This window comes from Phacochoerus africanus, chromosome 9, assembly GCF_016906955.1.
Source record: "Phacochoerus africanus isolate WHEZ1 chromosome 9, ROS_Pafr_v1, whole genome shotgun sequence".
NCBI lineage: Eukaryota > Metazoa > Chordata > Mammalia > Artiodactyla > Suidae > Phacochoerus > Phacochoerus africanus.
This window is the reverse complement of record NC_062552.1, coordinates 58,281,682-58,308,698: the sequence shown is the minus strand read 5'-3', so window position 1 is coordinate 58,308,698 and position 27,017 is coordinate 58,281,682. Positions and strand designations below refer to the sequence as shown.

The 27,017-nt window shown below is 38.3% G+C and overlaps 1 protein-coding gene across 3 annotated transcripts; it reads right to left on the bottom strand.

Annotated features, from left to right (window-relative positions):
* Nucleotides 1-6,791: 6,791 nt before the first annotated feature.
* On the bottom strand, nucleotides 6,792-24,195 carry RCN2 (reticulocalbin 2). Of its 3 annotated transcripts, none has more exons than XM_047795718.1 (7): nucleotides 23,828-24,195; nucleotides 23,327-23,432; nucleotides 19,970-20,166; nucleotides 13,267-13,380; nucleotides 9,431-9,527; nucleotides 8,135-8,277; nucleotides 6,792-7,620 (listed from the first exon to the last, which is right to left on the bottom strand). In XM_047795718.1, the coding sequence occupies exons 1-7, from the start codon at nucleotides 23,969-23,971 to the stop codon at nucleotides 7,468-7,470; spliced, it is 954 nt and encodes a 317-aa protein (XP_047651674.1). In that variant the 5' UTR covers nucleotides 23,972-24,195; the 3' UTR covers nucleotides 6,792-7,467. The 3 variants fall into 3 exon arrangements, with proteins under 3 accessions (XP_047651674.1, XP_047651675.1, XP_047651676.1); XM_047795719.1 differs by having other exon boundaries at nucleotides 8,135-8,274; nucleotides 23,828-24,167; XM_047795720.1 differs by having other exon boundaries at nucleotides 13,267-13,368; nucleotides 23,828-24,167.
* Nucleotides 24,196-27,017: the final 2,822 nt, after the last annotated feature.

The window sequence follows — 27,017 nt, the reverse complement described above, 5'->3', positions numbered from 1 at the left end:
CTGCTGTGCCAGGACGGGAACTCCTACAGGGTCATCCATGTTGTAGCATATATCTGTACTTCATTCCTTTCTGTGGCCAGATAATATTCCATTATATGAATATACCATCTTTTATTTATCTATTCATCAGTTGATGCACATCGGGATTGAGTCCATGGTTTTGGTTATTATGAATAATGCTGCTCTAAACATTCTTATACAAGTTGTTGTGTGGATATGTTTTCATTTTTTCTGGGCATATACTTAGGAGTGGAATTGCTGGGTCAATGGTAATTCTGAGTTTAACCTTTTGAAGAGCTGCCAGACTGGTTTTCAAAGCAGCTCCATAATTTTACATTCCCATCAGCAGTGTGTAAGGGTTCTAATTTCTCCACTTCTGCACAAACACTTGTTATTATCTGCCTTTTCGATTATTTACATACCTACTGGGTGTGACATGACATTTCATTGTGGTTGTGAGCATCTTTTCATGTTTTTATTGGCTGTGTATATAAAGTTTGTATATATTCTTTGAATAAATGTTTATTCAGATCATTTTGCTTATATTTTAATTGGATAATTTGGTTATTTTTTATTTTTTGAACTGAGTTATTTATATATTCTTCATTAATTATTTTTATGTTGAAGAATGGTTTATTTACAATGTGTTAATTTCTGCTGTACAGGAAAGTGATTCAGGTCTACGTATATACATTTTTTTTAAATATTCTTTTTCATTATGGCTTATCATAGGACATCCTAAGTTCTTTTGTCATGTCCCCATCATTCTTCTTTCAAGGAATTTTAAGAATTTCAGTTTAGTCATTTGGTTGACGCAACTGGCCTTTGGTTTGCTCTGACCTCATGGCTAAGAAACAAAACACGAATAAGATCTAACTAGCAGGAAGGCTCTTCTCACAATCTGCACATTGCATTTATTTAGGATTGCATTATATACATTGCATTATTTTATGCCACTAAATTGATAGTCACATAAAAAAAAATCCAGTTCTTTCAATATAAATGAACAGTAAGGCTTCTTAGCCATAATGGCTGACAGGAATCCTGCTCCAAACACACTTGAATGTGAGACAAAATAGAATTCAAAGCACTATGAATATAGATCAGAGTACAAGAGCAAGAAATAGAAAGGGCCCCTGAATATGGGTCTTAACCATCAGAGCTGAGGCCGTAATGCCAAAGAAAAGGAAAGACAATGATGCTTCTGTAGTGGGGAGCTGGCCAGGACCATGAAGGAGGGTCTATTTGAGATAAAGACCAGAAAAACTCCACTTGCTGGCCTTACAAAGGAACAAGGAAATGCAGGATCTGCCAGTCATGGGTAGATAAGGTCACTAGTGAGAAATTAGTCTCCAAAACTGTACCCATGCAGATACATGGGCAGTCCAAATTCACACTATTGTGAAGTCTGGAAACTTCAAGCTAAGAAATTATATAGAGAAAATTGTCTAGAACTGATAAAATCCACAGGGTCCAGCTGAGGACATTTCTACAAACTCAGCCACACCAGATTCCATGCAAACAAATCTGATTAAATGTGAATCCGGTCAAAATTTGCAAACCACAATAAGGGAGAGTCAGTGGACTAACAAATGGGACAACACCCATAACTAAGAGAATAATCTCAAAGACACTAAAACATGACTATATTTAAACATCCAAATAAATGAAAAGAAAATAGAACATAAGGCAAGAACAGGCTAAGAGACAGCGTAAAAAATACAGTCACTGAAACAAACTGATAGTATGTCAGTTTTCTCTCATTTTGTAGTATCAGTAAATTCATTCAATAAATATCTGCTATGTGCTAATCACATACTTAGCACTAAAACACAATGATAAGGAAGATACAGCTACAGTCCTTAAGGAGCTACATTCCATTCTTTTATCTTTGAGGGAGGGTAACACACTGATTTCTAGATGAACTGTTATAGTTTTTCTTTTTGTTACATAGGAAATTTTATAAATAAGTGTTTATCATGTCTTTATACTGAGCAGGGAGTGGCACTAAAACAAATTACTCTCTTCTTTCCTTCTCTAAGCTGGCAGTATCTGTTGTTTTGCTTTGGTGGGTGGTTTGGGAGTCAAAAGTCTCACTGTTGGGGTATAAAAAGTGGAAGGGCTGAAGGAACAGAGATGGAAGATGAATTGCTGTATGATGGTGAGGTGAAATACCTGTAAACAGCTTAGTCACAGCTCAGCCTCAGTTTAGCCTAGCTTCCCTTCCCTTCCCGCCATGAAGCCAGGCCGCAATTAAATGTAATCGTTTTTTTAAATTATAGAGTGCACTTACAAAATCAACCACCTGCATGAGGTCATTTGTTGTTAGTTGGAACAACAAAGCATCAATTCAGACACGCCCGCAGCTGGCACAAAAAGCCACCTCTGTTCATGCTTTGTAATGGTATGATCGCTTTACCTTTGTTACCAACCACTACTCATGGTACAACAGGGAAAAGAGTGTTGCCTTCTGTTCATTGGAACCTGGTCTCAGAAGAGAAGAAAAATATCTTTGTAGAATAGAAAACAAAATTATGGAGTTCCCGTCGCAGCTCAGTGGTGACGAACCTGACTAGTAGCCATGAGGACGTGGGTTTGATCCCTGGCCTCACTCAGTGGCTTAAGGATCTGGCATTGCCATGAGCTGTGGAGTAGGTCACAGACGGAGATTGGATCCTTGGTTGTGGCTGTGGCAGCTACAGCTCTGATGGTCGACCTGCAGCCTGGGGACTTCCATATGCCACAGGTGTGGCCCTAAAAAGACAAAAACAAAAACAACCCAAAAAACAAAACTAGAAACTTTTTGTTTTTAGGGTACACAAGACCGAGACTAGACTGTAGGATTTTTTTTTTTTTCCTTTATAGGGCCACACCAGTGGTATATAGAGGTTCCCAGGCTAGGGATCTAATCAGAGCTACAACTGCTGGCCTACATCACATCTCATGGCAATGCCAGATCCTTAACCCCCTGAGAGAGGCCAGGGTTGGAATCCGAGTCCTCATGGATACCAGTTGGACTCCTTTCTGCTGAGCCACAGCAGGAACTCCCCTCTAGGATTTTCACAGTACTTGTTTTCCTTTGTACCTGAATTGAGTAATTTTTTCCAAGTAAAATGGAGACATTTCTGTAGCTGCTCTGAAGGTCCTTAAGTAGTCGAGCTACTTACCAATATCGTTTGTTAAAAATTTCATAGCAGCCAAGAAATTTGGTCAAATATTTATTTGACAAAAAAAATCCAAAGTTGAAATGAAGCAAATCAGTTGTTGCACTTGTTTGAGAAATTTGACTCTAATTGACTTTCCCAAACCAATTTCCAAAGTGGAAAAGATCTTACAGAAGCTTAAGTAGAAATTTCTCACTTAAAAGGAAATATGGTAACACAAAAACCTTAAACAGTAGCATAAATTCAAAATGGCAATAGAATGTGAAAAGGCTACATACTGAATAGTTACAACTATATGAAGTTCTGGAAAAGGCGTAATTAGGGAGACAGTAAGTTTAGTATTTGCAATGGCTGGATGGAGAAGGAATGAAAAAAGGCAGAGCATAGAGGATTTAGGGCAGTGAAACTACTCCGTACAATAGTAGATACATGTCATTATACACTTGCCCAAACCCACAGAATGTACAATACCAAGAGTGAATCCTCATGTAAACTGTGGTCTTTGGGTGATAATAATGTGTCAATGTGGGTTCATCAATTGAAACAAACATATCACTCCAGTGGGATTTTGATTGGGGTGGGGGAGGGAGGGGGAGGCATGCATATGTGAAGAGCAGACTATATGGGAAACCATTGTATCTTTTACTCAATTTTACTGTGAATCTAAAACTGCTCCGAAAATAGTCTATAAAAAAAAAAAAAAAAACTGCAAAGGAAAGAACTAAGGAAGGCAAACATGACATCATGGCTTTTACTCTCAATGTCCTGGCTTCCTTCAAGTTCATATCCTAAACTAGAACGTCATTTTCTGTCTTGTATATTGTTCGCCCAACCATATATGAACTAATTTGTGCAAAGACCATTTTGGAGTAGTACATGAAATCGAACACAATGGACGTGATTAAATCCTTCAACCAGAATCAGCTAATAATTCAAAAAAGTCTCATTCTATGTTCACTCTCATGCTATAAGGATAAATTCAAATTATCCTAAAATTCTATTAAAATCAAAATAAAAGCTTTAAAGAGGCTTATATAAAGTTAAAATACAAATAAAAGCTTTAAAAACAACCTCTTCTATTTTGACTTGGCAGAAGGTATGGAAACTCTTGATTCTTTTTCCCCATATGCATACAGAAGACAATTGTTTGATGCTTCATTTACTAATCTTCGGTTAGTAAGGAGAGGCTGGGCTCTGCTGTGGTTCAAAAAACAAAAATAAAAACACACCAAAATCTCAGTATAACATAATCTTTTTAATCATGAAAAGTCCACTGAGGGTCCATCTGACTTCATGTGGTCATTCAGAAGTCAAGAGTACTCTGATCTTGTGGAGTCACCATTTCAAGTGAGGCTTTTTTTTTTTTTTCCTTCCCATTTATTTATTTATTTATTTATTTTTGTCTTTTTGCCATTTCTTGGGCCGCTCCCGTGGCACAGGGAGGTTCCCAGACTAGGGGTCCAATTGGAGCTGTAGCCGCCGGCCTATGCCAGAGCCACAGCAACTCGGGATCCGAGCCGTGTCTGCAACCTACACCACAGCTCACGGCAACGCCAGATCATTAACCCACTGATCGAGGCCAGGGATCGAACCTGAAACTGCATGGTTCCTAGTTGGACTCGTTAACCACTGCGCCACAACGGGAACTCCCAAGTGAGGCCTTTATGATCCATGACAAAGGCACAGCAAAAGTCTGTCACTGGGCAAGTCTTCCCAGGCTACTAGTATTGACACAGGATTTCCACTCATATTTGACTGCTCAGAACTAGCCCTTGTTTACCCCCAGGGAGGTTGGAAACTAAAGGAGTACAGATATTGGTGATCACTAATGTCACCAAATTCTTATATCTGCATGAAATTGAGGCTGAATATACATTGCTAACTCTTAACTCATTAAGATTAAAACAGGAGTTCCCACCGTGGTGCAGCAGAAACGAATCTGACTAGGAACCACGAGGTTGCAGATTTGATCCCTGGCCTCGTTCAGTGGGTTAAGGATCCCATGTTGTCGTGAGCTATGGTGTAGGTTGCAGATGTGGCTCAGACCCTGTGTTGCTGTGGTGTGGTGTAGACCTGCAGCTGTAGCTCTGATTGGACCCCTAGTCTGGGAACTTCCATATGCCACAGGTGTGGCCCAAAAAAGCAAAAAAAAAAAAAAAAAAGATTAAAAAGCAGAGTTCCCACTGTGGCTTTAGGGGGTTAAGGACCTGACATGGTCTATGAGAGTTTGCAGGTTTAACCCCTGGCCTGGCTCACTGTGTTAAGGATCTGGTGTTGCCATAAGCTGCAGTATAGGTCACAGATGTGGCTCAGATCCAGTGTTGCTGTGGCTGTGGTGTAGGCCCCAGCTGCAGCTCCAATTTGACCCCTAGCCTGGGTACTTCCATATGCTGCAGGCGCGGCCATAAAAATAAATAAAGATTAAAATAAAAAGCCATACCTGATGATCTAACAATTCTGGCATAGATTTTGGAGAATTTAGTAAGAAAATCAAATGCTTAGCAAGCTAATAATCAGACTGGTTATTACAAATATCCCAATTTCAGCAAGGCTGACGAGTGACAGATGAGTAATAATAGTATTGCTTTAATTCTTAAAAAGCTGGACAGGTGTTGTAAGTTAAAATGAAAACCATGTACTTTAGATACCAGGGTAAGCAAGCTATCATTAAAGTGTGAAAGTTTACAATCTGCATTCGCAACCTTCATCAGTAGATGTAAAGTAAGCAGATTCAGTTAATTCTATCAGAAAAGAGCTTCAGGTTTTCTCTAATACTTATAAGGACTTGCTGAGCCCACCAATGCTATGAAACAGACAACTTTATATTGGAAAAAAGGTTAACAGAATGCATAGCTGACCTCTTTACCCACAAATAAGTGTAGTTTAGGAAAAAAGAAAAACTATCTGTGAGTCACAGGAAAAAATGAATTTCTCACCTTCTCACTTTTCTTACTTCCCCCAAAGGTAGTAAGCAGACTTCCTGAATAAGGTTAAACTTAGTGTAGACAAATGCTTATCAAGTATAATTTAATATGACTAACCGCTTCATTGGTGGTAACTAACCAGCTCTACTGGTGAATTCAACCTGTGATTCTTACGATTATTTTTAGCCCCAAATAGCAAAACCATATTTGTTACAATAGCAACTGAAATGCGTCAGGTGTACATTCAATTATAATTATTTTATCAAAAAAAAAGCAAAATAAGAATATGCAATAAGAATACAATTTAACGGAGTTTCCATTGTGGCTCAGCGGAAACAAATCTGACTAGCATCCATGAGGACACACGTTCGATCCCTGGTCTTGCTCAGTGGGTTAAGGATCTGGCATTGACGTGAGCTGTGGTGTATGTCACAGATGTGGCTCAAATCCCATATTGCTGTGTGGCTGAGGTGTAGGCTGGCAGCTCAGCTCTGATTTGAACTCTAGCCTGGGAACTTCCATATGCAGTGAGTGTGGCCCTAAAAAGACCAAACAAACAAAAAAGAATATAATTTAACAGTTTGGGGAACATTCACTTCCCAAACACAGGAGTGGATGAGGTGAGATAATGTACAGTACAATAAAACTTTTGCTAAATTCAAGGTTTAACTGAAAGATTAAAGAAAAAAAAAAACCAAACATATAAAAAGATAGGACGTTTCATTTTTAATCAGTCAAAAAGAAAAGAGTTCTGGACAATGTCAAATTCCACACATCATAATGCTATAGTTACACATTAAATATAATTACTATCTATACATATGCAAAAATATAAAGTTCTATTTCATACAATAAAACCCTTTATAGAAACCATTTTAAAATTAAGTAGGACTTCTCAACATTAACATGTGAGGTATAAGTCCTTCTAAGGTTCCTTTAAAGGTTTTAAAACAAAATGCTAAGTCTAAAAAGAATGTCCTTCTGTCAGTTCCCAAATTAAATCTACTTAAAACAAAACTTGATAGCTCAGTCACATACTACTTAAATAATATTGTTCAGGCATCTCTAAAATCCCCCATTTTTTCAAGTATGGAAACAGAACTCAAATATTCCACAATACATTACTAAATAGATGGAATATTTAGGAAAGACTTTGTTGTATATGGCACAATATGGTTTCATTTCTTCAATACATTTTGAATAAATATCAGGGTTTTGTTTTATTTTTCTTCTAAAAGGCCAAAATTAGAATGTACATTAAGATACTTTTGACTGTGGTAAGACTTAGTGTGAAATATAACATCAACATTTTATCACAAAAGTAAAGCTGATAACAAACTATAAAAGGAGCCAGTACTCTACTCAGATACACCCAGGGATTAAAGCTCATCATGATAGAAATATTCATCATGAAGTTGTCTGCCATAATCTGTGGCTTCACTGGTAAGAAACAAGTCCTGGTTCTCCAGAATCTCTGCTTCTGAGAGCTTTCTGTCACTATTCAAATCCATTTCATCAATTAGGTGAAGAGCCTTTAAAACAAAACAAAAAGGTGTCAAGTATAATAAGCATTTTCAGCAAGATGTTCACATTTTAATGTGATTTGATTTGTCAAAACCATTCAGGTATGCCAAGTACTCATTAGTGTCTAAGTATCTAAAAATATTAACCATTGAGACTGGGTCTGTCTACAGCATCTCTCAATACCCCCTTTCTTAATTTCTGCTGGGTTCTGCCTCCTTGCAACTCAAATCCAATTCAGGATTATCTCAAAGTCAAGCAAAATTAATATAACTCATCTAGAACCCGTAAAGGTAAATACATACTTTTATTATTCTACCACACTATGAATTCATACATCATACAACCTCCTTGTTTCCTTGGCAATCTAAAACAACCTAAAACACATCACGGATTTAAATCAAGAAAGAGTAATGCCTTGATCCTAAATAAATAACTCCATAACTTCTTTCTCTGGCTTAAGATTTTGAATTTCTTTTATTATCAATAGTACCAATTTGGAGGCAGTCATTCTGCAACACTCACCTCTTCTTGTGCAATGCCTTGATTATTGGGTACTACCCAAGACAGCAGCTCTTGGGGGTCAAGACTGCCATCAGCATCTTTGTCATAGTCATTCAGGAATCTATCTTTCTCAACAAGTATCCATTCTGGATCTTCACTTGCTGCTTAATATATTAAAAAAAAAAACAAAAAAAAAAACCAAGAACACAAATATGCATACACAAGAATATCACATGTATCCAGTAAGAAGTTTGGTATTGCCCTAGAATAAATGAAATGAATGAAAGCTTACCACACAAAGGAGGCCCAAAGAAACAGAACTATTTAACTGAAAAGTCCTGAAAGAAGTACAAACTCCATAGTAATTTTCAAAAGTGATATACAAGTATAAAGACTCAGTTTTAAATTGTTGCATATTATCATAAACTAGTAATTTTGTCAAATGCTACTACTTGTTCTCATATAGTTTTCCCCAGTGTGAGCTGTGTAATGTTTTTATGTACATCATGTAACTAAAGCGTTTTGCATGTTCTTACAAAGTAATGCCATGCATAATTTTAAAGTCACATTCACAGCAAGTGACGCTTTTAAGCAAAAATTCTGAAAAGACAGCTGCTTATAGAAAAAGCTGCCTATAAAAACTCCTCCAACTTCAAACACTCAGTAAGCCACCTTCCACAGTCTATATCAGTACCTATAGGATTTTATATTTTTTTATTCTTTCAGATCTATATACAAGGGTATAGAGGTCTGTTTAAAAATATCAACCTTTGGGAGTGCCCATGGTGGCTCAGCAGAAATGAATCCAACTAGTATCCATGAGGATGTGGGTTTGATCCCTGGCCTCACTGAGTGGTTTAAGGATCCAGCGTTGCTGTGAGCTGTGGTATAGGTTGCAGACTCGGCTTGGCTCCCACACTGTGGTGGCTGTGGCGTAGGCAGGCAGCTGTAGCTGTGATTCAACACCTAGCCCAGGAACTTCCATATGCCACAGGTGCGGCCCTAAAAAATAAATAAATAAATAAAAACCAACCTGTATTTCTTAACCTATTGGAATTGATAATTATATCTGTTTGAAAAGGAAGAAAAATGCTTGGCTCTAGATAGGGAACAAAAGTGAGCAAAACAGCATTCTCAGATAAGCTATAATTTATAAAATAAAGGTCCCTTTATTTTGCTTGTATTTATTTCACTTGGCAAAACAAGGAGAATGAGGCGGGTCTTGTTCCACTTTTCTCTATCAAACAGAGCTTGCAATGAACAAGACTATCTTTCAATTTCTTTCTCCTCCCCCCCATACATCCTCAAGCTACTTACTTGGATCCCGCCTGTAGTCACCAAGGAATTCTTCCAAACTAACAAATCCATCACCATTTTTGTCATGTTCTTCTAAAGCCTCTTGAATGACAAATTCCTATTGCATGTATATTCATAAGAAAAAAATTAGTCACAAAAGTTTCAATCCCATCACCGTCTGAATGAATCCTATTATAGAACTTCTTTACGAATAATCATTTTGGTTGTCCATACTTGCAAGACAATCGTTCTCATCACTGGAATTTAGAAAAAGGAATAAAACCCCAAATATTAAGTAGCTTTAAATTCAACATCCTTAAGCTTCTGCTAATTGAGAACTCCATGTCACCCTCCAGAACAACCTCAGCACTAAACTCACTATTTTCTGCACCTTACCTTCCTTCTAAAGAATGACATATCTTATTGTCTACTAACAATTCCAGAAGAACCCTAACCTTAGATATCTTTACACAGAACTGATGTTCTGCCCCCAAACCTGAAATGGGTCAGGTCCCCTTTAAAACCTCAACCTCCCTGGTTCCTCTTTCACAATCTATCCCAAACTGCCCCCAAATCTGTTCCTCATTCTTATTAAGGATTCTTACCAATCAATCCTTTGTGACCCCAAAAATCACACCCTTTCTAGTTACACTTGACTCAAGATGACCTGTTTAATGGACAGCTGCTTCAATACTCCCCTATTACATTTCTATATTCCCTCGCACCCTTATCATCATGCCAATCCCCATCCCTTACATGAGACCCATAGCACTTTCTCCTTTATTCCAGAACCCTAAAGTCTAAAAGAGAAAGACACAAACATAGAAACGTACTCTTTGTAAATTAATTTTTTGCCATTTTGGTGGGCTCACGCTGAAGCTGGGAAGTCTGTCTCTGCCTCAGTTTCCCTAACACACACTCTATAGCTGTTTTTTGAAACCCCCACTTTTTTTGCACCTCACCCCAACTCTCTTCAATACTCTCTTGGCAAAGTCCCTGCTATTTTTCTAAACATGGTGCAGGTCTCCTGAAATGCTTCTCTGTTCACTAGCATTGCACCCTCACCTTTAATTACCTCTATTTTTATGCCTAGAACGCTCATCTTTCCCTTTGATCTCAGCAGTTAAAGCTCTCTCTCCCTCTTCAATTAAGAAACCCTTAATTGTCTTCCTAGATCTCATACATCCCTGTTTCCTGAGTACATTCTTTCACTGTGAACTCCAGCCTTTCCCAAGGCTCCAGCTCTTCTCCACCAGTTCCTTCTTCTATGCCTTTAACATTCCGTTTCCATGACTTTGTTGCACTCTTTAACTACCACCCTGGTTTTTCTTTTCCTCTCATAGGTTACATCTACTCCTCTCACTTCCTCATTTCCCACTGCTGCCGGAATACCTTTCAATCTGGATTCTAGCATCACCACCATAATGAAATCTATACTCAAAAGTCTCTAATTCTACTCACATCCAGGGGCTTTATCTACATCTGTATGAAATAACACTTAAATCCAAATTGTTAAAGTTTTTGAAAATCAAATATTACAGATTTTATATATAGAAACCAGGAGATCTTAACCTGGAGATCCAAAGATTAGTTTTAGAGAGAGGATCTGAGACTCTCCAGAAATTATAATTCAATATTATTTCATGTGCATGAGAATGGATGTATACAGGATTTTTTCTGGGACTGGGTACACAGTTTGCATCATATATTTGATAATTACTCAATGAATTTTATTCCATTTATAGTTGTAAAACAATCATCAAAACCCAATTTTATAGCATTTCCATCCCAAACCCCAGAGCATCCCCCCACCCCCAATCTGTCTCATTTGGAAAACCTAAGTTTTTCAAAGTCTGTGAGTCATTATCTGTTCTGCAATGAAGTTCATTGTGTCCTTTTTTTAGATTCCACATGTAAGTGATAGCATATGATGTTGGTTGCATCATATTTTTTAAAGGAGTTTGTGATCTGATAAATATTTCTCCTTTCAAAGAGCAGTCCTCTCTGAAAACAATAGGTTTATTTCAATAATGTTGCTTTGGTTAAAATAATTTTTGGAACTACACGAATGAAAATATCTTTATTATTATTATTTGGGGGGGCTTCCTTTTAGGGCCACACCCATGGTATATGGAGGTTCCCAGGCTAAGGGTCGAATTGGAGCTGTTGCCGCCAGCCTACACCACAGCCACGCCAGATCCAAGCCTCATCTGCAACCTACACCACAGCTCACGGCAACGCCAGATCCTTAACCCACTGAGCGAGGTTAGGGATCAAACCGGCAACCTCATGGTTCCTAGTCAGATTTGTTAACCACTGAGCCACAATGGGAACTCCTTGAAAATATCTTTAAATTTCAATTTCTAGCAGAAAGTAGAATCACTTAGTTGATCTTGTACCCCTGCCTTGTCCTTTATCAAATATACCCTTAAAGGGAAAAAGGGATACATAAATACAATTAAGGTAAATAGGAATTAATGAAGCGCTTCTGAATGACACATCACTTACGGTCACACACCTTATATGCTGCCAGTACAAAGAACACCCTTCCACATCCTGACATGCTCCATTCTGCACTAATATTTCCTTTGTATCATTGTGACACAAACCCCAAAGCTCAGTCATCTGACTCTTCCCATGCTTGGTCAGTCCTCATTCCCATCTATGTTTTCTTCAAAATGTTGCTCGAGTCTATTTCATTCCATTGCCACTTTATATTCCAGGGCCATAACACATGATGCTTAAATTATTTCATTGCTTTCACTGGTCATTTCCCTCCTCAGTCCTCAACTGTTCCTTATTCCCCAGATAATAAAACCCAACATCCTCTGCTGTATGTGCTAGTACTCAATTCATTTGGCTAAACTTAATTTTGGCCCTGAAACAAAATGTGCCCAGCAATGTTCTTAAAAGAGGTTGTATATTTTCTACCAAGTTGAAAATCAAAAGTCTCACAATGGCAAGAGAATTGGTACTAATGGTAATGTCTTGCCACCCAGCTATAGAGAAAGAAGTATCTGCAGCCTACTCCCAAGGTGGCAGCCTCTGACCTTGACCCATTAAACAACAAGCTACATCTTCCCTCCCTGAAATATCCAGGGAACCAAGCCACATAGCTGGAGGTTGATGCCAGGCAACAGACCTCAATATAAATATTTAGTCTATTTTTTAAAAGCCATTTGTTATATTAATCTTTACCCTCCAATATGATAGTTTCTGCTCTCGAGAAGCTTACCAAGTCATAGCTGGGACTTAATTATTAATGTTGATTTAAGCCTAGAGTTCAACAAAATTTTGAAGAGCCAGTACTTCTTTTAAGTTCCAAGAGTATGAGAGGACCTATTATGTCTAAAATTGCAAAAACATTATTAATCATTAGCAGCTGCACCCCCCACACCCCCAACATGATAGGTGTTCCCAGTCCAAAGGTTTTCACTAATGATGCTGTAAACTAAATAGGAAGCTCTAATGTTACTAATATTGAAAAACTAGAGACAAGTCAGAAAGCTACAAAAGAAGAAGGAAGGTACTGAAGATAATCTGGTTATGAATGAGAAACTAGCCAGGGAAAGCCTGATGCTCAAATATATTACAGATATTTAAAAAACCTCTTACCTTTTCTGTCTCAATAAGCGCCCACCACCCCTGCCCCGCCAACCCCACCAGAAAACCTCCTTCTTTCCACTCCTTATCTTAAGCAGGGAAAAGTTTGGATCTTCCTGTGTCCCAAAATTCTGTTTGCTATACACTTTAATTACTTTGTAATTAAAACTTGTTTAAACTTGTTAAAACTTGTTTAAAGCAAGTTTTAAAGTTTTGACCATTCAATAATTATCTTGAAAGTTTTTTTTCCTTACCGTCATATAATCAACTTCTTCTGGATGCTCAAAAGCAATAAATTCTTCAAGATTCAAACCGGGATCTGAATCCTGGTTGGCTTTGTCAAATCTCTTCTTGTCCTTTAAATGAAGCTTTGAAAATTAAATATTGAACATGCTTAAGGCTCTCATTCATACCAGATCATTAAAAATACTTTGAAAAATGCAAACTATGTGAAATCTAAAATATATTTACATCCATTATCATTTTTTTTTCACATCATCCTGTTGAAGGTAAGTTGGACAAATAAACATTTATTAGAAGCAGTAATAGAGACACAGGCTCTACAGTCAGAGAGACTCCGATCTGAATTCCAACAATGCCACTTACTAGTTTGTTACTTAGGGCAAATTGCTTAACTTCTCTGGTATCCTCAACTATACAATTGGGATAATCTGACACCAAAAGCAACAAAAGCAAAAATAAACGAGTGGGACTATATCAAACTAAAAACCTTCTGCACAGCAAAAGGAACCATCAACAAAATGAAAGCTAAATGGGAGAAAATATTTGCAAATCATTTATCTGATAAGAGGCTAATATCCAAAGTATATAAAGAACGCATGTAACTCAACAGCAAAAAACCAAACAGTCCAACTGAAAAATGAGCATATCTGAAGAGACATTTTCCAAAGACATACAGATGGCAAAGAGGTACATGAAAAGATGCTCAGCATCAAAAATCATCAGGGAATTGAAAATCAGAATCATAAAAAGTTACCACCTGACACCTGGCTGTTATAAAAAGACAAATAAGGAGTGTTGGCAAAGATGCAGATAAAAGAGAATATTTGTGCACTGTTGGTAAGACTGTAAATTGATGGAGCCACTATGGAAAACACTATGGAGATTCCTCAAAAAATTAAAATAGAACTCGCATCTGATCCAACAATTCTACTTCTGGGTATTTATTCAAAAAAATGAAAATACAAAAGTAAAAAAGATATATGAACATTATTTACAATAGCCAACATATGGAAACAACCTATATCCATTGATGGATGAATGGATAAAGAAATTATGGTGTGTGTGTGGATATATATATCTATATCTATATATATATACACATTTATGTGGAATATTATCATGGAATATTATTCATCCATAAAAAGAGTAAATCCTGCCTTTTGATTTTTTTTTAATGATTTTTTTCCCATTATAGCTGGTTTAGTGTTGTCAATTTCCTTCCTAGTATGTACAGCAAGGTGACCTAGTCATATATACATATATATACATTCTTTTTCTCACATTATCATGTTCCATAAGTGACTAAATATGGTTCCCCGTGCTAGAGCCAGGATCTCATTGCTTATCCATCCTTTTAATTTTTTATTTTTGTCTTTTTAGGGCCACACTCGAGGCACATGGAGGTTCCCAGGCTAGGGGTTGAATTGGAGCCTTAGCTGCTGGCCTACACCACAGCCACAGCAACAAGGGATCCAAGCCAGGTCTGAAACCTACATCACAGCTCACAGCAATGCTGGATCCTTAACCCACTGAGCGAGGCCAGGGATTGAGCCTGCATCCTCATGGATGCTAGTCAGATTTGTTTCTGCTGAGCTATGATGGGAATGCCAAATCTTGCCTTTTGATACAACATGGATGTACCTCAAAGGTGTTACACTAAGTGAAACAAATCAGAGAAAGACAAATACTGTATGATTGATTATATGTGGAATCTTAAAAAAAAAAAAAAAAGACAAAAAGGCCCCAAAACTAAGCTCACAGATACAGAGAACAGACTGGTAGTTGCCAGAGGTGGGGGAGGGAGGGTGAGAGAAACTGACAAACTATTTTTTTTAATTTAAATAAACCGAATAATTTATAACAAAAAAAATCTCTATTAAGCAACTGGGATAAGAATTCCTGTCAAGCAATTAGAACTGTTAAGTATTAGCTATTAAAAAAATGTTACATATTACTATTATTGAAAGAGAAACTGAGATTAAAGTGATTTATTGAAAGGGATGTTACACACACAGCTAACACTGAACTTGGATCCTCCTTGTTCTTTCTACAGTACTCAACATTGTCTTCTTTAACAATCTCAATACTTTTTTGAATGCCCCCAAAGCAATAAATTTAGACTATGTATTAATTCTTTGGTATGCCTAAGTGTTTCTGGTCTTCAAATTGATTTTTCAAAAACAGGCTTCAAAAAAAAAAAGGTCCTCTAATGAGAATACTTTTGGTAAATATACATAATATTTGGATGTCTACTGTTCATTCTCTATGTCCAAATAAAGCACATTGACAGCTGAAATGGGCCTATTTTGAGGCTGAGGTTAAATAACCACACCCTTCTCTACTTTCTCATGCCCATCTCCCTCTACTAGGGAAACAAGAAGTGGCAGCTAATTAGGGGCAAGACTGCTTTTAACGAATTTCTCAAAGATAAATCTATAATCAAGAGGCTTGGAAGCCATGAGTGGCAAATTGCTAATATTACATACATCCCATTTCGAGAATTTCTGGGAATAACTTTCCTTTCTATAAACTGATGTGAATTAAACTGCATATTTTTTAAAAAGCACAATTTCAAATATTTTAGAAGCTTTTAATTTATGTATTTCACTACTGAAAAGAAATGCTCTTTTTGGATTTTTAGAATAGAAGTTAGGTAACAGTCATTTACCAAAACACTAGTTCTTTTATGATGACTGATTTACAGTGGAGCGGCTCACTGCTTCCCCAAAGAATTTGTCTTTTAAACATCCAGATTCCACTAGCCAGTTGTAGACAACCAATCATTACAAGAAAAAAAAAAACAACCAAAAAACAAAAAACCACTAAACTTGTTTCCAAACAGTTCCTTTTAACTTACTATTTCATAACTTTAAATAATCAGACCAAAATAATTTACATGTTATGTTCAGCTTTAACATGAGGGAAAGCAGAAAAACAAGAACCTGAGGTACTTTGTAGAGTCGATCAAGTTCTTTTTGAATAAATCACTATTCAAAATACTAAGTGCTTAGATTTCCTTATGAAAGAACCCTTCAGCTTGGAGCAAAAAGGTCCATGTTTCAGCAGAGGGAGCTGAACTTGGCCAAATTTGCCTATGGAAAGAAAGGATCTCTTTCAATGGCCAAGGTTTCTTTCTTTCTTTCTTTCTTTCTTTTTTTTTTAAGTAGTTTTCTGGTTTATATTTCTCAGATTTTTAATAAAATGAATAGTGTGATTTTTTAAAAAGTTTTAATCATGGTCATTTGAAGAACACAAGAAAGACTCATATTAAAGAAGCCAATACAGAGAAAGACCTTTTTTTCAAAGTTGCAAATTTCTAAAAGATAACACAAAAGACTGCCAGTTTCATAAAACCTCAACCCTTTTTTTTCTTCTGTATAAAAACTATGTTCTAGTGGAAGGTAGAAAGAAACTACCATAATCATTTTTTTTAATACTGTAACAGAAACTTCTGAAGAACAAAACTGCCATCTTTTGGTAGACTAAAGATTTTACATGAGGAAATATATAACCTGTGACAGCAGAACAAAAAGTCCAGGTCTTAAAAATTCTGATTAGCCACATGCAAGATTATATCTTACATAAATAAATACTGCTTATATATGCATATTCAGCAGCTGGCTTGAGAAGTTAGAGCAGTTGAGCTTTTGCCAGGTAGGTCCTCAAACTTTAATTATCCTGCTTAAAGGTGCTGATCTTCATCTGATCATAAAGAAATGCTTTTTCAGGCATTTCCAGGTTATCTCTATTCTCTATATGAAAATATTAGAAAGAATAAATTCAGGTATCAAATTGCTTTTTGCTTTAATAGCCTTCCATATAGAAATGCTACATTTTATTTAGATATCCAATTATTTTTTTATGGTTGTTTTATTTACGGTATAATGTTTAGTGTGTAACTTTGATATAGATTGATTCATTCTTCATCCTTGATTTTTTATTTTGAAAAATAAGGGCAACTGTTTCTGGGTTCATCTTCACACCCCATATCCACTTTTAGTGACACATATATATATCAAATAAAGTATATGTATCAAAGTATTAAAAATAGAACTTCATGTAAAAACATTACTGAGTTGTCAAAGAATAACCAATAGGATTCCCATTGAGAAGTGTTCAATTAGGTCCATCTAATTCCTTCTTTAAAAGTGGAGTTTTATAATCAATACGTACTGAGTACCTGGGTGGGAAACATTGCATTAGAATCTAACATCTTTTGAAAGAAAAACTGTTCATAAATAGTTTATATTAATGAGTAATTTTTCTCTTCAAAATGAAGATTTTTGTCTCAACAGCATTGTATATTATTACATCACACCCCCCACCTCTGGAAGAATACAGATTTAAAAAAAAATGCACATATTTCTTACTTTTTGATGGGCTAGTAATTAAATCTTTTGAGTGCCAAAAGAAAAAAGAAAAAAAAAAAAAAGGACACAGGATCTAATTCTAGTAAGATTTAAAAATACCGTATTTAACTTCTATGTTGTTCCCTGGTAGGGAAGTCATAATATCACACAATGGTTTTAGAAAAGTCTCGAATCTCGAATGATGCTTTGAAGATGAGTTAATTCCTACAGTAAAGGAGAATAATAACAAGTAGACAGGCAAATCCCAAATCTCATTATCATCATTTGTTTTCTTTTTAGTGCTAAATAGTGAAAAGACTGATTTATACTCTTTTCAGTCTGCTATAAGATGAAGACCCAAATTAAGGAGAAAAAAAAAGATATATTTTTTCTCTATAAATTAAATCCTAACTAATCTAAAGCTAATAGAGTTAACAAATGCCTAAACAACTTTCAAAAGCTGACTGTACATAAATATGCAAGATAAACTTAGGTGAATCACACAAGTTTTCTTCAACAATATTCTTTCAAATCAACACAGCTTACCAGTCCAACTGCTACTATTTATTACTATTTACCCATATTATTATCATCCCCATTTTTTGATATGAGGAAACTGAGGCAAAAGGGGGTTTAACTTACGTAAAACCACACAACTGTTAAGTAAAATTAGCTCAGTGTAAAGCCAAGCAGACACACTCCAAAGCTGAAGCCCTTAACCTCTACAATGGCAGTACATGTGTAGCGTGTACATAATCATTAGCAGAGACACATCTGATTTTGAGTTAGTGATGACCTACAGATACGATCAGATACGATTCTAAAATAAACAGCACATACAATGATAAAAATATGGCCAAAGCTAAGTTTCAGTTTAAAAACTAAAAGGTAGATACTTATATATAATGTGACATATAAGTTAAAGAACAGAGGAGGCCCAAATGTTTTCTAAGCATCCTTGACTAAGATGTTGGGATACATTATTTTGCAACAAGGTGTTTGGTTTTATTTTGTCCACATACCAAAAGCTCTTTTTCAAAAAGTCTTTAAAATTACCTCTGAGATTAAAAAAAATATTTGAGACAGCAATTTTTCAAGCTTATAGTAATCGTCTTTAAAAGTTCCTATTCCTAAATATTTTCTTCAACTTAAGAAAAATATTTCAACCAATTACATTATAAGACACAACAGTACCACAACTCATAGTGACAGTGAATCTTTAAAAATAAGTTATTTAAAATGGTGCAGCCACTATGGAAGACAATGCTACCATTTCTCAGAAAATTAAAAAATAGAATTACCATATGATCCAGCAATTCCCTTCTGGATATACATCCAAAAGAGGGCAGGGCCTCAAAGAAATATTTGTACATTCATGTTCATAGCAACATTCCTCACAATAGCCAAAAAGGCTGAAGCAACTTAATGGTCCACTGACTGATAAAAGGATAAACAAAATGTTGTATATACCTAGAATGGAATATTATTGTCTTTAAAAGGAAATTCTGAGACATACTACAACATGGATTAAACTTGAGAATGTTAAGTGAAATAAGCCAATCACAAAAAGACAAATACTGCATGATTCCACTTATGTAAAGTACCTAGAGTAGTTGAATTCAGAGGCAGAAAGTAGGTGGTAGTTGCCAGGGGCTGGGGGAAGCGGAAACGGGGAGTTGTTTAATGGGTTTAGAGTTTCAGTTTTGCAAGATGAAAGGGATTCTAGAGATTGAGTGCCTAACAAGGTAAAGGTAGTAAACAATATTGAATTGCACACTTAAAAGTGGTTAAAATGGTCAATTTTATGTGTATTTTACAATTTTTAAAAATTTTAGAGTTATTTTTATTTAAGACTATGTGCTTAAAAATGAACATGAGCCTCTATAGCCTTCCTAATAAATATGACATAAAACTAACTGTTCATGGAGTTCCCTCATGGAGCAGTGGGTTAAGGATCTGGCTGTTTCACTGATGTGGCACGGGTTTGATCTCTGGGGCAGGAATTTCCAAATGTGGCAGGCACAGCCAAAAAATTAAAACAACAAAAACACCCTGATTGTTCAATAACATAAAAAAGAAAATATTGAGATACATATTCAAAATACACTAAAAAAGCAACTCTGGAAATGAGGACAAATGATGCAGCTAAGAAAGACAAATGCAAGGATAACTGAGGTGGTCCACAACAAGAGACCGAAATCTGGCCACAGAGGAAACCATCAAAATAACCAGTGAAGTGGAACAGGTGATTGCCTAGAGAACAAGGCAATCCAGTCTATGACCTCAGGCCTTTTTGTGCTCCTTCAGGCAAGAAAGGTAAAGTGAACCGATATGATCAAAAGGAAGTTTGTGCCCAGGTACTCACCTGCCTAAAAGACTCCTCTTCTGCATCATCCAGGGCAGTGTTCTCATCAAAGTCGATCACACGATCATACATCTGAATGTTGTATTCATCCCATGACACACTACCATCACTGTTTTTATCATATTCAACAAACTGCTGTTTTGCTTCTTGCATAGCATAATGTTTAAAAGACATTTGAATCCATGAACTAAGTTCACCTACGAGAATTTCCCAGAACACAATGAATGTGACAATAATTCTGATACTTAAGTGAGGATTTTTAAACCTTCTTTAAAAGGAGAAAGAAAAAAAAACAACTTTAGTGTTTACAAACAGTGACTGAGAACTGACCTAGCTGTATTCATAAAATAGGAGTAGGAGGCAGGGAGAGCTGTTTGAAATCTAAGAATATTATAATATGTGATCTACATAGAACATAAACTCTTTGAGTACAGAGAGTTTTGGTATGTTTTGTTCACTGAGGTACTCCAAATGCCTTGAAAGCTCCCAACTCAACAAGTACTTATTAAATAAACCAATTGTCCAAAATAGCACTTGACTTTTAAAAAATCTTATCCAAAAAACTGCAGATAACTTTTGTTGTTGACTTTCACAGATCTCTCAGGAAGCACAAATACTTGAATAACTACCCATTTATTTTATTTATTTTTGTCTTTTTGCCATTTCTTGGGCCGCTCCCTCGGCATATGGAGGTTCCCAGGCTAGGGGTCTATCTGAGCTGTGGACACCGGCCTACACCACAGCCATGGCAACTCGGGATCGTTAACCCACTGAGCAAGGGCAGGGATCAAACCCGCAACCTCATGGTTCCTAGTCGGATTCGTTAACCACTGCGCCACGATGGGAACTCCTACCCATTTATTTTAATATGTTATGGAAAAAAGTGTTCTTCACTTATGAGCAAAGGTTTTTCTTACATTGACTTGAATCAAGACTACATTAAAGAAATAATAGGTAAATAAATACGGCCTAACTTGTGAAAAGGTAGTCATGTGACTGAAGTTTAAGAACACTGTTACAGTACATTCGCTTTAACTACATCATAAAACAAAGTTATGGGTAGCAATTATGATTTACGCCCTTTATAAATCATAAACAGCTATCTGTCTTTGCTGGGTACCTGAAGACATAGGGGGGAAGTTTCCAAATCTCAACTGTCCACTTGCAGAGCAACTTTTAAAAATCCATTCATAGAGGAGTTCTTTTGTGGCATAGAGGGTTAGGGATCCCTGTTACTACAGCGGCTTGGATCATTGCTATGGTGCGGGTTCAGCCACTGGCCTGGGAACTTGCACATGCCTTGAGCACAGCCAAAAAAAAAAAAAAAAATCTATTCATAGAGAATTATAAGAAAAAGGAGGTGGGGGAAGAAAAACATGAATATTTGCAAGGACAGCAAGAGTACGCCATTTGCGAGTTCCCATTGTGGCTCCGCGGAAACGAATCCAACTAGGAACCATGAGGTTGGGGGTTTGGTCCCTGGCCTCACTCAGTGGTTAAGGATCCCCGGCGTGCTGTGAGCTGTGGTGGAGGCCGCAGGTGCAGCTCAGATCTGGCGTTGCTATGACTGTGGTGCAGCCAGCAGCTGTAGCTCTGATTGGACCCCTAGCCTGGGAACCTCCACATGCCGCAGGTGCTGCCCTAAAAAGGCAAAAAAAGACCAAAAAAGATTAAAAAAAAAAAAGAGTACACCATTTGATTTAAAGATAATACACCATTTGGTCTAAAGAGTAGTACTCCTCTGTTGGTTTGGGGGAGGTCAGGTGAATAGGAAGTAAAGATACTTTGTCTCTCCCGATCTCCTGAAACTCTAAGTCAGGGCAGAATAATTATGGCAACCATGTATTGAACAAGTACTATATCAGGTCCTCTATATACATTGTCTCTAATCTTCAAAAGAAGACAATTATAATCACTGTTTACAGTTCAGGAAACAGGTTTGGAATTGAGGACCCACTGCTAGTAAGCAGCAGAATCCATATTCAAACCTGTTTGGCTTCAAACCCCAAACTCCTTCTACTGGACTTTGCCGTCTCTCAAGAACCTGAGTCCAGTTCTGGACCTTAAAATGAAAACAAAATTGCCAGAGGAGTCCTTAGGTAGAATGATCATCATAGCATAATAGAACACAAAATGGAACAGAGACCAGAAACAGGGGTTCACATTTCAGCTCTGCCATAAGGTAGTTTACCTTCTCAAGGTTTTGTTTCCTCATCTATAAAATGAAGATTTGGACTTGGTTCCTTTCAATTTTAATTTTTAAAAAAGTTGACAAATATTTGAACATAATGTAAGCCCTTGTGGACAGATACCACCAAATCTTCCAAATCAACTTGTTTTGTGTGTTTTCTAGTGTAACCAAAGATGGACCTATTCTTATTGGATAGTTAGTCTAAAGGTTCCCTTGTTTAAATAGAAGGAACAAAACCTTAATATTCCTGAGGGCATCAATGTGAATACTTTACTGACAACACAGCTTAAATTTACCAGCTTGTAACTTTCTCTCCAGCAACTTCATTCTTCAGATGCTGAGCAGCATTTAAAGAAGAGTTATAGCAAAACAGCTCCTGAATTTTTGTTGAGGATCAACTTGGAAAGTTGATAGGCTTCATCACATGAATTAAGCAATGAGGAGAGGCAGCTGCACAGCAATTTATTTAGAATATTCTTTTAATAATCCATGCATTTGTTTCTGACTCTAGAACCTACTTAAGAGCACTCAGATTTTTTTTTTTTTTAATGAAGGATACTAAAGACTGAATTAAGATCAGGAGATATGGATTCTAGTCCTGGTTTTGCCACTCATTTGAGCAAAGCACGTACACCTCTGGGCTTTAGCTTCATCTCTACAAAGAAAGGTGGACATAATGATTCCAAGACCCCTAACAGCTATAATAACTTGTGATAAACATAACTTGTATGCAACAGGTCTTTTTCTACTTGCTTATAAAAAGAAGCAAGTTCCAAAATGAAGCATGTATCAAAAGAGCAATAAACTACTTAATGCCTTAAGGTTTTTAGCATGCTTCTCTAAAATGAATCATACAGTTGATACTGATACAAAGTCATGCGAGAGGAACAGGGAGTTTGCTCTAGTTATGACTTGCAGGTACCGTATGCAGGGTCAGTGATGTTAATAACACTACTGAGGAAAGCACAGTGTTACTCGATAGCCTATGTCTAAAGATCTCCAGGTGTAAAATCTATTCACCCATGTCCTTTTCCGCCTCTCACACAGTACCTCTAATTGGTTGGAACACTAGCAATCTACACTCAACAGACACCCTGCTTAAATGTTTGTATTTCTGCCTTCTGCAAAGGGATGTCTCCATTGTTAGTTGTGTAGGACGTCCTTACTTTCGGTGAGAAAGCCATCTGAGTCCAAGTCAATTTTCTTTATGATTGACTTCAGTCTTTTTTGTTGCTCTTCAGGGGCGAGTTTAACATACTCATCGACTTCTTCCTTTGGGGGGGGAGTAAGCGACACACAGGGGGGAGTCAAGCATTACTACCAGGAGGGCAAAATGGTGGAGAAAAAGAGCTACCAGAAGCCTCTCTTACCCAGGGGCTTTGGGGTGATTCACACCTGCTCCCCAAGGTCCCTGCCCCCTACACACCCTCAGTGATCCTGCTCCTAGTTAAGGAGGGTAAAAGAGATCCTTCTGCTACCGGGCCACGCTATTTTCCTAGGCTTACACCCCCAGGGGTCCTCCTGAGAGTGAGTGGCGCCCCACCCGGCCCCCATTGTCAGGCTGCCTCAGCCGGGCCTCGCCCGGTCGCCCCCTTTGTCCCGGGACAAAGCCCGCGGCAGCCGCGGTGCAAGGCCCGGACCTCCCAGCCCGGGCCTGACCGCCTCACCTGGCCGCCCAGCAGCGCCTCGCGGTCGTAGTCGGTGCGGTGCTCTCCCTGCGGGTAGTGCAGCTCTTCAGCCTCCCCGGCGCCGGCTGCCACGGCGCACAGCAGCAGCAGCCCCAGCGTGGCGGGCCTCGGGCCCAGCCGCATCGCGCCGGCCCGCCGCGGACACACACAGAGGTTCGGAGAGAGGGAAAGAGGGAGGCGGGCGGGGGCCCAGGCCGGCCGCGGCGCTGCGCGGGCGGCCGCAGAGAGGCGGCGCGGCGTACGTAAGGTGGGGGTAACGGAACGCGGAGGGGGTGGCGGCCGCCGTCCCAGTAGCTCACAGGCTGAGGCCCAAGCGACTGCTGTGGAGGTACGGCGATGGCCGAGGCCTATATAACCCCGTCAGAGGGGCAGGGCGTCAGGCCGGGGCGCTGATTGGACCGCACTGCGCTGGGGGCGGGCCGCGGAGATACGGCTGTAAACTGCGGGCCTGGAGGCTTGGCTTGGAGGAGACTTGGAGGAGGCTGAGGGGGCGGCCGGGAGCGGAGACACCCGCGGGTTCCTTTCGCTGCGCCACGACACCCTCCAAAAAACATCCCCCCCCCCACGTTACCTCCGCCCTCTTTCTGTCAGCCTGGTTCCTGCCAGAAGCTCCCTGTACATGCCATGTGTCCGCACGGCTTCCATCAATGAGAAAGCCTAGAGATTTGGGTGAAGATGATACAATATCTAGGAAAATCTTTGCTTTGACGAACCAACAAACAGTATCCATTTCCCAGAGCAGGACCAAAGAACCCAAGTATTGCAGCCAGATATTTGTATCTGATGCTCAATTTTGCAACTTCGCCAAATTGCTTGGCCTCTGAAACCTGTTTTGCTCCCTTTGTATGGGCATGGTGGTAAGACTACCTAGAAGAGTTGTGAGGATTAAATAAAATAATGTAAGATAAAGTGTTCAATTAATGTAAGCTTACATCATGTGGGTAGAAAAGCAAAAGATGGTTGCGCAGAAGGAACAGCTTACTAAATACCTAGGAAAACTTTTGCAGGTAGAATGCATGTACACGTGGTTTCTATTCCATGTCTATCTACAGGCCTATGTGATTTCTGCACCTCATCCCAAGCTCTCTAAACTCAAAGAAATGTGTAGGCTGCAGCTTGAGCCCTTTTCTTTCATTGATTGCCCCACAAAGGATCAGGCTTTTTCACACAGAAGAAAAGGCTTTCTGGGTCCTCTTTCGCTTCTTATAGTCTCTATTTGGACTGGGTGCGAGAGTTCTTTTCCAAACTGAAGTGGGTACGAATCAGACAAATTTCCTGGACCAGGCTGGAATTTTATTGTATTTAATCAGAAGCTATTGAGAAATTTGTAGAGCAAAAAGTAAGTTCAATGGGATCTTTCCAGTGTTATAAAGATCAACAGAGGATAAAGTTTTAAGTTTCAGAGTGTAAATATGGGCAACACTTCAGGGTTAATTTGTCTAAAACAAACAATTAAAAAACAAAAAAGAGGAGTTCCCCTCGTGGCTGAGTGGTTAACGAGTCCGACTAGGAGCCATGAGGTTGTGGGTTCCATCCCTGGCCTCACTCAGTGGGTTAAGGATCCGGTGTTGCCCTGAACTGTGGTGTAGGTCGCAGAGGCGGCTCAGATCCCAAGTTGCTGTGGCTCTGGCGCAGGGCGCGGCTGCAGGGCTCCAAAAAACCTTTTAATCATATTTTAATTTGAACTTCAGTTCTAGGTTTTAAGGCAATCTGCAAAAAAAAGAAAGACTAACGTCCCCAGCTCAGCTTTGCATCTGTCGTTCTCCAATAAGTATAAGGTAAAATTTGACTAGCTCCCGGTATGATTCCAATTACAAAGGAAAATTATGGAAAATTAAATGGAAATTTTGGAAAATTATGGAAATCCTTCTAAACTCAATGTCTCCACAGATGGAGGTTTGGGGGCACAAGCAATCTAATAATATCTGAAGAGGAGTGAACAGCATAAATGTCTAGGCATCAGAAGGTCTGGGTTCTGTCTTCCCTCAGCCCCTAACCAGGCTCCTTTCCTTTCTTAGGTCGATTTTATTCCTCTGTGGGAAAAGGATTGGGTTGCCTCAGAGAACCTTTTTTTTTTTTTTTGCTTTTTAGGGCCACACCACGGTATATGGAAGTTCTCAGGCTGGGGGTCAAATCAGCCACAGCCACACAGGATACTGAACCCACTGAGGGAGGCCAGAGATCGAACCTATATCCTCACGTATACTAGCCAGATTTGTTATCACTGAGCCACAACAGGAAGTCCTCATAGAATCTTAATTTGAGATCTTTGGCTGCTAGGTGGGTTCTAAGTGGTGTAATAGTCTCAAAATTCCATGCAAAATTTTATGCATAGTACATTTCTGGGGAAGAGGTCTATAGTTTTGCTTTATCAGAGGCTCAAAAAGATCCATGTGGTAGCCCCTGTAGAAGTCTTTAAGGAACTTTTCATCTCTCTCTCTCTTTTTTTTGGCTGTGCCTGTTGCATGTGGAGGTTCTTGGGCCAGGGATCAAACCTAAGCCACAGCAGTAGCCAGAGCCACAGGAGTGACAACACTGGATCCTTAACCTGCTGAGCCACCTGGGAACCCCAACTCTTCCTCCTTTAAAACCAATAATTTTATGATCTTGGCAGTTAGGATTACTAGGAAGCAGATTATAAGTAAAGTCCTATGCTTAAGAGAGGCAAGATTGATCCATTGTCTTGTAATCCGTTATTTACTTGTAATTAATCCATTTTATTCAGGGAAAAATAAATACCTAAAATAAGCAGCCTGTCAATAAAAAAGGAATTATGAGAATCCAGAGATCAATTTTCTTGACCTTAAAAGCCACAGCACATAGCAAATATGTTTATTTACATTTTTTGAGATATAATTTATATACAGTAAAGTACACAAATCTTACATGTACAGCTAAATGAATTTATATATATATGTATATATATGTGAAAACTGGCCAAGCACCACAAAAGTCTCCCTTATGCTCTTCAGATATCACCTCTGCCAGACATAGTTACTATTCTGACCTCTCTCATCAGAGTAGTTTTGCCTGTTCTTGAACTTTATGTAGACGGCATCATATAGGATTTAAGACTACTAATACATGCCCTTCTGCCCTGCTTGGGAGGCAGTATGGTGCCATGGAAAGAGCACAGGCTATTTTGGAATCAGACACATAGAGTTTGAAT

What these genes read in the sequence shown, in the direction of transcription:
- RCN2 (XM_047795718.1), bottom strand. Translation starts at nt 23,971, where the DNA reads ATGCGGCTGGGCCCGAGGCCCGCCACGCTGGGGCTGCTGCTGCTGTGC. An exon ending in AGGCGCTGCTGGGCGGCCAG is followed by an intron (nt 23,433 to 23,827) that starts GTGAGGCGGTCA and finishes CCCCCCCCAAAG; the next exon opens with GAAGAAGTCGATGAGTATGT. An exon ending in AAGAAGTTGATTATATGACG is followed by an intron (nt 9,528 to 13,266) that starts GTAAGGAAAAAA and finishes TACATGCAATAG; the next exon opens with GAATTTGTCATTCAAGAGGC.